General features: G+C 41.8%; 1 protein-coding gene across 1 annotated transcript in view; it reads left to right on the top strand.

Moving 5' to 3' along the window:
* phldb1b (pleckstrin homology-like domain, family B, member 1b) overlaps positions 1-12,336 on the top strand; it is an 81,231-nt gene that overhangs the window by 6,834 nt on the left and 62,061 nt on the right. The window contains exon 4 of the mRNA XM_053423106.1: positions 13-183. Coding sequence (XP_053279081.1) covers positions 13-183 — 171 coding nt within the window. The remainder of the gene's footprint in view (positions 1-12; positions 184-12,336) is intronic.

The raw sequence follows: 12,336 nt of genomic DNA, 5'->3' as shown, positions 1-12,336 counted from the left end.
CTCTTCCCTCAGGCCAGACCACTCTGGGTCGTGGTCCCATGGACATCAACCTCCAGGGCCCCGGGGTGGCTGCCCAGCACTGCTACATAGAGAACAGGTCAGGGGTCATCACGCTGCACCCCTGTGGGAACCTCTGCGCCATAGACGGTCTCCAGGTCATGCAGCCCGTCCGCCTGTCACAAGGTAACAGTCAGCTCCAACATGTGCCCTATGATTTACTTGGAAGGTTTCTGCTTTTGAATCTTTCATAGCACTTCTGATGTGCAGTCTAAAGCAGTGTGAGCAAATTATTGGCCACATTGATAACAACAGGGCCTCTGCTGTGTATGGTTTTCCATCTTCTCCTCTGTAGAACAAACATTACAGGAAATCTATGACCATACATTGTTATTTCACCTGCCGGTCAACGTGTATGATCCCAGCTAAGCCAGAGATCAATAGACCAGCTCTCTGACTGGTCAATGAAAATGCAGCACAAGAGCCAGCAGGTCTGCTCAATAAAATGTACAGAGTGCTTCTAAATAGCCATCGACGGAAGTACGGCCCGAGGTTTCTGTGTTAATGAGGTAACAGGGTGAGTTCTGTTGTGCCCAGGCATGCAGATATTATGAAGAAACCAGAGGGGAGACGCATTGATTTTTAATCTGCTGCATCTTAGACTGATTGCTGTGGAGGACTTTACTCAAATGATCCCCTGGGATTTTCCTTTAAAGGTTGTTCACAGAGTAATTAAGACTTCCAGTGAATATAACTGGACTCCTTGACATCTGAAGTCAATGATAGTCAAGAAATGGGAAATAAAGCAGAATGTATTGTCAAAGCTTGATCCAATAATTATTACAGTATGGAGGTTTTCAGAGTTGCAGTGAAGAACCTGAATGATTCGGCACTTTGTGATGTGTCTGAGCTGCAGAACAAAAGTGAGACGTCACCTGACACTTTCAGTATTGTGAACAGTATTGGCTTTAATTGTCAATATTAATTATTTCACATTTAATTGTTATTGTTGATCAGGAGTAAAGATTTTATCGAAATCGAGACCCTGTTCTTTTGGACTGGCAAAGGGGCCATATCTTTACACATTTTACTTGGGTAAAATCATGAGTGATAGACAGAACTTTCAAAATAAGTAATAAATAAATGTTACTTCTCCAATTAAATTAATCAAGTCATAAATATACTAGTGTAGGAGTTTTTTTTTTTTCATTATGCGCAATAATCAGAACAAAGTTGAACTTGTTATGATTAGTCGTGTAGGTGGGGCCAATGTAAGTGTTTCAGTAAAGTCACATTCATAGACGTTTACATCAGAGCCTCAGAGGAAGCCCAGTCTGCATGAGAGTGAGTTATAGACACTCGACTCACCATTACTCACAGTGTAAACTTCCATCTGTGCTGATGTGTAATCACACACTGCAGCGTTATTACTCACTCTCCAACAGTGTTCTCCCTCACAATGAAATACTAATAGGGCAAAGAGTACATGCACACAATATGTACTAATGTTATTCCTTTGTAAATGCTCTCTGCACTAAGTATCCAGTGTCCTGCATGACTTGATGTGATGTGTGGGTGTGTGTGTGTGTGTGTGTGTGTGGGTGGGTGTGTGTGTGCTGTCTGTCAATTTGTCCCCTCTGTCTGTTGGTATTTCAACCTGGGCCCTGACAGGGTAACCTGAGAGGGGACACAGTGCTATTTATACTGCCCCTCCTACCCCCAGACAGATCCGACTTTAGCTGCAGAGTGGGTCTCATGGTGGAAGCATCAGTGTGGAGGGTAAAGTTGAGTTCACTGTCGGGGTCCTGCCCAGTGGGGAGAGCAGAAGAGGTCATGAAAGAAATAGTCTTAGTTGTTTACATGTTATTTCCTCAGTGATACTGGAGGAAGACAAAATGGAACACAGGAAGCAGATCAGACTTTAGTGGTTCCTCCAAAGAGTTAGTTTTGCCAGTGCAGTGCCTGTTCTAAACCAGCCTGAATGAGGTTCTGTTCTCTTGTCCTGTGTTAAAGCTCCAGAGCTATACTTCAAAAGCATTCCTTGTCATTAGTGAGTCCACAAGAAACAGTTTCACAAGATACTGTCACTTATATACTGTTGATAATCTTTGTGTTCATCCTACCTGGTTTATCTACAGTGAAGATTTTATAGTTAGTGTTTTTCAATGTAACTGAATTTGCTTTATTACTGTTCACGTGAATGGTTATAACATGTCGACTATTCCAGAGGTCCGTTAAGAAACCAACACGTTGGTCATTTTTAGACTTAATGAAAGCTCTGTAATTACAGCAACAAAACAATTGTTGTGCTTCAACTTTGGAGACAAATTGCTGAAGAGAAAGTGATTGTTGTTGTTGCTTTGGCTGATATCATCACCTGTGACTCATGTGAATGTTCGATATGGTGGAATGAAAAAAATCACAATATTAAAATAATCTAGTGCTGATTTTGGCCCAGCACTTAAAAAGATTGACAATACACATGCAAAGTGTGAATCCGATTAGATGAAAAGTTATGGAGATATGCATTCCATATACAGAAAGACTAGATTATATATATGAGTGATACATCAGAGGACACCTCAATGTTCCATCATATTAAATGTTGTTTTGACACTGACATGTGTCACAGGGAATGTTACGCTGTCTGCTCTCTGTATTTCTACACCTGGCAGATGAATAGTTTACAGCTGGAAATGGCTTTGAAACGTCAGCATTGCAGTTTATAGAGAATCAAGCAGAAACAAGTTGGTATTGTTACAAAATGAAAATGTGCTCAACTTGCGTTTAGTGGTAATCCCCGGGGATTTACAGTATATATCAGAAGAGCTGTCAGAGGGAAATCCCAGCAGTGAAAGGGCATGTTAAAACTAAACCTGTTTGTTCTGAACGTTTTAAAGGGGCAATGGTTGATCGCTTTGATTCAGCCTATCGGGAAAAACACAAGGAGATTATTTTTTCGAAACAGTTAACGATTATCTCGGACGGAACAGAACACTGTACATTTTACTTAACTGCATTTATCTGGCAGCTATAATTATTTTTCTGATTCAGATTTTGCATATAACATATTATAACTTATTTAAAAAAGGATACATTACAATAGATTTAAATATGCAGCAGTTAAAACACTCTACTATGACAAGTTACAGAAGTAATATGCAGTTTACAAATGAATACATCTGTATCAATAGCCCATGATTTCAAATGTATTTTAAAAAACCACAGTAACTTTGGTTACTACTTTGGGTATTTTACTTAAGTTTGCTGCTGATACATTTACCAGAATATGAATGTAAATATTTTTTCACATTCTACATGTTCTATTGCTAGTTTGGTTTCAGCTGTAGAATTTCATGTCCCTTATTGATTACAGTAAATTGTATTGTTTCATTCGGAATATTACAAAAATAATAACATTACATCTTCATTATCATTACATTTATTTCAGAGACTAATGTTCAAGAAGGGAACTCTTATCCTCACTTTTTTCTTGTAACGTGTACTTTTATGGCTTTTTATAGATTTAAGATGATGTGACTTATAGCAAAGAAATGTCTGGCATTACTTTACGCCTTCACCTTTGGTCTTAAGCTATAAACAAGAATATGACACACACACACACACACTCACACACACTGCGTCTCTCTCTATAGTTGTTAGGACACACATTTACCTAACGCATTCCCTAGCCCCTTACCCTAACCCTAACCCTAACCATCACAACGAAATGCCTAACTCTAACCTTAACCTAAACCTAATTCTAATCCTTCCCGTAAAACCAATTTGTCTATAACTATCTATAGACACGCCCACACACAGACACACACACAGACACACACACACACACACCCACACACACACCCACACACACACACACACACACACACACACACACACACACACACACACACACACACACACACACACACACACACAGACACACACTTGCTTAGATTAAATCCTATCATGAGTTTGTTTCCAAAACAGAAATGGTCCGACCTCAATCATATGGAATATATAGAATTGATCATCAGCTATCTGATGTGTGTGTTTCAGAGATAGAACCCCCCACCCCCATCTCTTTCTCTCCCCCTTTGCCACCCCACTTCTGAATCAGGAGGAGGACCCCCCCCTTCTCTCTTTCTCTGTCTGTCTCTCCCTCTCCCCACTCAGGATCAGGGTCTCCACCTTCCTCTGCGAACCCTTCTCTCTCTCTCTCTGAGTCAGGATCTTAACCTTCTTCCGCCCCCCCCCCCCCCCTCTCTATCTCTCTCCCTTCTTTCTCCCTCCCTCCTTCCCTCCCTCCTTCTCTCCCCCCCTCTCTTTCTGACTCAGGATCTCCACCTTCTTCTTCTGCCGCTCTTTACCTCTCTCCCTCCCTCCCTCCCCCCCCCCCCCCCCCCTCTGACTCAGGATCGGGGTCTCCACCTTCTTTTCATCCCTCCTGCTCCTCCTCCTCCCTCCGCTGCACTCTCTCTCTGACAGCAGTGGTTTTGAGGTGACTGCCTGTGTGTGTGTGTGAACCAGCTGTTTCTTCCCTCCGCACTGTGTGGGTGAGATCCAGCGTCTCCAGCGTGTGAATGGCCCCGGGAAGGAGACAATGGAGCAGGGATCCCACTGCAGACAGTAGAACTCCCGCACTGGTTTGAAAGAGCTGGGATATACCACCACAGCAGCAGCAGCAGCAGCGAATGGAGCGCGGTTTAACAAGTGTCCGGGACGCTCACCCACTCTTTAGTGAGCGCTCAGATATGAGCAGAATATATTAAGTCTATATAAGGATTATCATAACAAAAGCGCGTCGGGACAAAAAGCTCATAAACGCGCCCGTTGTTCCACATTAAACTAGCAGGGAGGAAAACACGTGGCTTTATTTAAAGGAGCCGAGGCGATGAAAACACCGGAGGGAGAGAGAGTCTTCATTCACTGGAGTTAAAGTAAGTCCTGCTTCTACTGTTATAGTTGTAGGGTGTGCGTGTGTGTGTGTGTGTGCGTGTGAGTGTAAGTGTTCGCGTCACGCTTATAACTAGTGAAGCCTGTGGTTGACTGAAGGAAAACTGCGGACAAATAACGGGCCAACAACTAGATCCTTACATCTTACTTTATGTGGCTAACTAACAGAGTGCGGACACTGTTCTGCTGATGTGGAAAATGACCAATTTTAGCTTCACTTTTCTTTCCAGTTAACGTGCAAAACCTCCGCTCGAAAAGCTCTATAATACAACACGCCTATGTTGTTCCGATTAAATGGTTATCTGATAGAACAATACTTACTTTTTATAAATTATAATTAGACTCTGTTCCATTCGGCATACAGCCAGCGAACATTACTTAGCCTAGTTTTTAATAATTCCACTATCATGATGTTCTTTCTCAGCTAAGTCGTCCACTGAAGTTCTCACTATTGGGCGGTAGTTAGCTGTGCTAGCAAATTATGACAGTTTCGATTATGTTATCATAAAGGACTGCTTCATGTTATTTCTTATGCCGATTGTTTTCTAATCATCCCTTAGACATGATTTCGTTGTTTTTTTCATAATTGAACACTAAACATGTTACCTAAATGGAATCAAAGTTAAACTTGGCAGCTTTTTTGGATGGAGTTTGGTCTTTCACCCCACACATCCAACTATGAACACCTGCTCCAACTTGGCTGTCTCCTGCCACCCAGTCCCCAGCATTCTACATCCCTGCCTCCATGTGAGTTCTGTTTATAGACTACAAACATATACAGGTCTGTCAGAACACCCCGCCCCCCTGCAGTCTGGCATAACCAGACCCTAATGTGTCTGTATACTGTTACACAGCTATTCCTTGTTGCCAGTGTGACCTGATCAGGGCTGGTACCTGGAATAGAAGAGAGCTTTCCTTCTGTGCATTCTGCTTCACCAGAGGCCTCTGGGTGACTGGGTTCTGCTCATATTAGAGCCCCCCCAGGGGCCTATTTCTCTGAGCCGTTTGCACCATTCACACTCCTTTGGAAATGTGGTCATGTCTGCTGCTTCACTTCTCAACATCTGTCATCTCTGACATATTGTGTTGGCGCCCTTGTAAAGAGAGTAGTCTAAGACAAATGCTCATCAGGTGGCTGCAGATGTGATGTATAGGGCTGCTCCAGCAGGCCCAGAGCACGGGTCAGACATGTGTGAGAGAAGAAAGAGCCTGGCAGCAGCTGGTGTGCATATGCTGCGTTAGTGTGTCTAAGTGTGTGTGTGTTCCTTCATGTTGTCTTTGATCGCACATCCTCTGACTACACTTAGGTCAAGGCAATATGTCCAAATGAGACAGTGGATAAATACTACAAATAAGCTAGTGCCTTGAGTAGACCGGGGTCGTGCTCACTCTATATAATGAAATCCCAACTATTCTTTATATGCTCTTTTTTCTTCTTTTTTTATCTGCTTCTCTCCTCTTCTTAATGGTTATTATGTATTCATGAAAGGGACATAACATAGGACAAATGTGCGATACAAGGAACCAGTGTAGTTTGATTTTGAAAGAGGTTTCCTTACTCCTGAAACAGAACCTTGAAATATCAGTTTCACCTCTCCCCTTAATTGTGGAGGCAATGCTGACATATGCACTCATCCATTTGTCTCTTTCTCCAAACAGATTCTGATCCCTCAAATCAGGGTATCTGCTTATTCCCAAGCACCAATTCAATATATCAGTCGTCTGTTTTTCCTAGATGTAAACTCGCCATTTGCCAACAATTCCTCCAACTCAAAAGAGATCATGTGAAGGAAATCTTGTGGACGTTTTCATGTTAACCTCAGATGTTCGAAGCAGCAGCATTAGGTGAAGCTTGATGCATCGAGGAGAAAATGAGCAATACTAGTTGATAGGTTACCAATGCGACCCCAATCTGATCCATCCCTACATGAGTAGCTTCTGGGTATAATCCTATTTTTTTCCCTAATCCCTTCCAATCTTACCTAACTCACTTTTTATATCTCAATACTTTGTTCGAATAAGAAACACCTTGTGTCAGAAAGTCACCCTGAGAGCCCAAGGTACCCACTGCTTATCATAATACTTTGCTTTCTGGCTGCCACTGGTCACCTTGTCTGTCTTATCTTCTGAGGGCCACCGCCACAACCTTGGCCACTGCTGAACTGGGCGTGTTCATAATTAATCCAACTAAATTCAGATGAAGCCACGCCCATTTCGGCTCATTCTAAGCCTCAAGGCAGCGACCAGACCTATAACCATAAAGAATGTGGAAGTTGTTTTATCTTAAGTCAGTTAGGTATAAAGATAATAATGACACATCTACACAGATGTGCTAGAGAAACAGTGAACTGTAGTCAACAGTAAGTGATAACAGACTAACAGATAACAGTCTCAAAAATAAGGAAAATTCCATCTCATTTCAGATACGACCCAAAATAATGTACCAACAGCAACAACATACCGCACCTTTGTCATCATCGTAACAATAATACAACCTGTAGGAGTTTACCAGCAACAGGTTTTCATCATGGCCATAATAACAAGCAGGAGGTTAAAGCTGTGACCATGGTTTGGTAGAGTTCAGTCACAAACTCCTTGGTTATAAAATAAATCATGGTTTGGATTAAGAGTAAATGCTTCCTTCAGTTTAGAGGACCTTCGTTCCAACACAACATGATTCATAAATATCTGGAATCTCAGTTTATTGCTGACTTTAGGGTAAATGAACGATTGGGAGCAGTAATGGTTATGAGTTTTGAAGCTTGTTTGCTTTTTACCAACAAACTAAATGTAGCAACATTTTGATTGACTTTATTTTCATAAAAACAGCCAAATAAAAATAAAACCAGCCAGGAACAGTTTATAACCAGAAAAAAATACAACCAAAGCAAATGTGACAGGGGGAGTACAGAGAAACTATACCTGTGAAAGGCCTTGACAATTATGAGTAAGTATGCAGGAACACAACCTGTACAATTGCACTTGTCACTTCATGTATTTTGAACCTGGACAATTCTGTAAGTGACAGGTTTGTGGACATACGATTTTACTGAGTTTGCTACAGCAGCTTGGGATATGAGTTGTCACCTGAATTTAAAAAACCAGCTCACACCGTTCTGTTTGATACTGATTGATCCTCAGACCTGCAGCCATCTGCCTGTGGAAGCATGTTCTAACAGCAGGGGATTTGCTCAAGTAGTTGTGACAAAAGGAGAGGGGGGGGAGGGAGTGGACGGGGGAGGCTGGGCAGGGAGGTAACATCTGTTTGGACAAGCAGTAACCAGCCTCCAACCGTTAATTGTGACGAGCGTCCACTAGAGACGGCAGCTGACGGCACTGCTGCAGAGACGGCATCTGGTCTGTGGGATGTGGATGCTGTGAGAGCAGAGGGGACGTGAATAGGGCAGAATGTTTTAAAGGTGCATTCCACTAATTTTACACATAAAGTTGAGTTTACTCTCCAGGAGGGGCACGACTCAGACTGTGCAAACAGTTGTATAATGTTCTCTTGGTCGAAGGAGGGAGCACTTACTTTAGCCCAAACCACAATCTTTTCTTAAGAGTAACAACGTAGTTTTTATAAAAGTCGTAAAGGTTACCAAACTGTCACCATTCCAGAAGTGTAACTGTGTGTTTGTTATTGTAACCGTGACCATGAAGGTCTGCAAGACCTGCGACTGTTTTGGACAATATTTTATTAGTCGTGCCCAAGGGTAAGGGCCAATGACGTCTGAGGACGTGTGGAGAAATCTTCCATAATGGCATCAGACTGGTTTGAACATGTGATCACTTCTTCCAAGTCATTTCTTCTGAACTTGTGTTTGCTCGGATGGTTTTTCCTAATGTGAATGCAGGCTTTGACCCCTCCTCCTCCTCTTCCCTGTATACTCCTTTCAGACCAGTCCTATATCTTTCTCTGGTATGTGCATCTGTGTTTGATGGGCCCTGGCTCAGTGAAAGGCAGTCATTGATTAACTGGTGGGCTTGACTCTCTGGCCTTTGCTGAGGCTGTAAACCATCAGCGTTCCATAGCAACTGTCAGCCATAGTTGCGGGCATCCCTTTGTCTACACCTCCTCTCCTACTTTAGTGACCTGGTTTAGTGGCAACGCCTTTGTCATCCCCGACAACAAAATCACAAGTTTTTTTGCCTCTCAGTAAACTAATAGTTGATAAAAAGTTGCTGTTAGTACTCTGGCCTGGAGAACACAGTTTGGCTGAGAGGATGAGTGGAGTGATGCTCAGCGAAGCTCCATAGCCTCAGGGTTTTACACAGATTTTTCGACTATCTGAATTACTTATATACAAGTGAAGATTTCCTAGGCTGGTGATATCTGTAGTGGTCTCATCGTCATGGAAATTATCTAAAGTAACAAGGCACACCTTTAATATTTTCTCTAAGCAGGTTATGTACTGTAAATAATTTTGTACATATAGTCTAAGCTCTTCTTTTGAGCGTTACTGTCAGTTTGCTGACTCCATGATTCTTACACAAAGGTAAAAGAAGAATGTGAAAAACCTCACCAAGAGAGCTGTCATTCATGTCACCAAATGATCAGAGATCACGCGCTTGTTTTCACAGCACATTGACACCAGTGTTGACTCTTATCACCAAAAGCTCTTGAATCTTGCTGTCTTTTTCAGTTGACAACTTCTTCTATTTCTCATCCTTAGATATTTGTATAATTATAATAATTTTTTTTCTGTTTTGCTTATGCTAATTACATCATTAACTCGCTCTCTGTGAATCATCGGGAGAATCTCCTGCTGTATATGGGCTCACTCCGAGATTACCCAGAGTTTTTACTAGAGGGCTAGCTGGAGAAATTCTAGGAGAAAGCTCAGAGCCTCTCACTTGTAATATCACATAATACCTGTTGAAAATGTCAGGTGATTATCCAAAGTTCGCTGCAGGTCTGAAAACAGATTATCCTATTCATCCATCCAATGAAAGTGTCAGTCGATAATTATCGGTTGTTTGCAGTAGCGTTCATTAGCTGCAGTTCCTGTCTGTCATGTTGACCAATTGTTGCTGCCGATTTAGGAGTTATTATGTTTTTAAGCACAAACTTTTTTTTTTGTTTCTGTTCAGTTTCTGAGATGACGTATTTTAAATCCTACCAACAAAGCTCTGATTAGCTCCGTTATTTTCCAAACAGCTGTCACTGAGTAGAGAACCAGGACTGTCTGAAACACTGAGCAAAACTGAGATGAGGTCTGGAACCAGGCTGCCTAAACCTCCCGCTCTACTGCACTACTTTCTCCAACAAAATTCAGATGATCCCACTTTTTATTGTCCGAGGTCTCACAATCTGCCTTCAAAAACCATCATATTTGAACATGAGAAGAAAAGCCGCTGTACATATGGAAGCTTCCTCAAAGAAAATCCAAGAAGAAAGACTTCCACAGTACGGCAGATAGTGTTAAACCACCAGTATTCAGGTTTCTTCGTTTCCTGCTTGTTCTTTTTGCCATGGTGTTGGGTGACAGTGATCCTATGAACATGCTTGAGATGAAAATGTGTTTTCACAGCTTCTGACAGACAGGCTGCTGCAGAGAGTCTAATTGGACAACACTCGTGAGCCGGATCTGAAGCCACAGACGTGATGTGCTACTCAACAGAGCAGAGCCAGTGTTACTAGCATGTAACGTTTACAGAATAGCATTTCTTTAACATATATAAGTGTAACTCTAGCACTTTAACCAAACTCCCTTGACTCTACATGAACTCACTCTGGTAGAATGTGAAGCGTTCTCTCTCTGACCACCTCTGGTTCCTCTGATCTAATCTTCTGGGAAATGTACTTGAGGCCGTCGCTCTGGAAAGATTTAATGTGGCCGCACCACAACCCATGGAATATTTGTACCACAGACACTTTTCAGATCAGGTCCAGTGCTGCCAACCATTTCTCTCTCCAATGCCACAGTACCCTTGAGGCATGATATGGCATTAATGCTGATTGGCATGAAGTATCCCAAATAAATACTCAGAAGGGTTCTTAAAATTATTAATCCAGACAGCTCTGGCATTAAGTTAGAAGATTTAGTAGATGTTCCTTTTTTAATGATTTTTTTCTAGACTGACTCAGGATTAGTAAAATGCTCTATGTGTGTAAATAATGTATTTATTTTCTTGGACTTAAATCAAAGCCACAATACTGGACCTTGATTGGTTCAAGTCATCTACTGGATTTCAGTTATTCTTTAACGACAGGTTCAGAACAGTACATTTTTCTTCCATCTGCTCCTGGCTTTAGTTTTTGGATTGTTGGTCGGACAAACCTGAAAAATCAATCAGTCAGTTTGAACTGTGACAGGCATTTGTAAGAATCACTCACAGATGAATCAACAATGAAACTAATCAAGAGTTAAAGCCTTATTAGACTTATATTGCCTCGAAAACCTGGGTGAAATTAAACAAAAACAAGGCAAATTCAACACATCTTTTAACACATGTTTTATACTTCACAAAAATGTATTAAATGGCAATGCACCTGCATTTCGTTAAAAAGGCTCCTCTAAGGATTATTTTGTGGGAAAATGTCCGTGTCCTATTATTTCGCTGACTGACAAAGACTATTTATAGATTGCCACCTTGACTCAATCTGTAGCAGTGTTTTCTCTTACAGTATGTGCTCTATAATCCACTTATGTGTTCCTGTAGTTTTATCAGAGAATGGGGTCATAGTGCCCTTGTGGGAAGGTAGGGATGACCTTTACAGTAAAATGTATGTCCTCACTCCACATGATGAGCCTTATGGTAAATTCAAACAGGTATTCGGTTTTTACAGCAAAGTAGAATTGATGGAAATCCACATTTTCTTATACATATATTGTACTTTTAACCCACATTCCTGATTAGTATTTGGTTTTCTCTTTGTTAAAGTGGAGCCACGCAGGAGCACAGCACAGTGCAGGGCTGAAAGATGCTGTTCTTGCAGTAATGCTCAGAGTGCACTCTGTGTGATGAAGGCGGTGATTAGAGGAACAGTTCCTGGAGTGTTGGAGAAGAAATTGTTCTTTCACACACCATCGGGAGAATCAATCTAACTGATTAACTCTCACACACACATGCACCACTCGTCCTCCGCTCTGTGACTTCAATCACTCTTACCAACATTGCCCGTCCTGTTCTATTTGACTTCATGCGTTGTAAATCAGAAAATGGCAATGTGTCATATTTTCCTGCTGGAAAGAGTATGAAAAGCAGCCGTTGATTAAACTGATCTCAGTGTCTGCAGCTCATTTCACTGTGTTCAGCCTTTCAGAGAGCTAATCCTCAAATGTTTGTGAACCGCTGGCTCCTGGAAGAATCTTGACATGCTTATCCAGGGTCAGGGGGTTCTTGTGAAGGAGGGGAAAAAGAGATACTGCTGTGTTTTCA

This window comes from Pleuronectes platessa, chromosome 5 (genome assembly GCF_947347685.1).
Source record: "Pleuronectes platessa chromosome 5, fPlePla1.1, whole genome shotgun sequence".
Taxonomy (NCBI): domain Eukaryota; kingdom Metazoa; phylum Chordata; class Actinopteri; order Pleuronectiformes; family Pleuronectidae; genus Pleuronectes; species Pleuronectes platessa.
The sequence above is the reverse complement of the archived record's forward strand: the minus strand, read 5'-3'. Positions and strand labels throughout refer to the sequence as shown.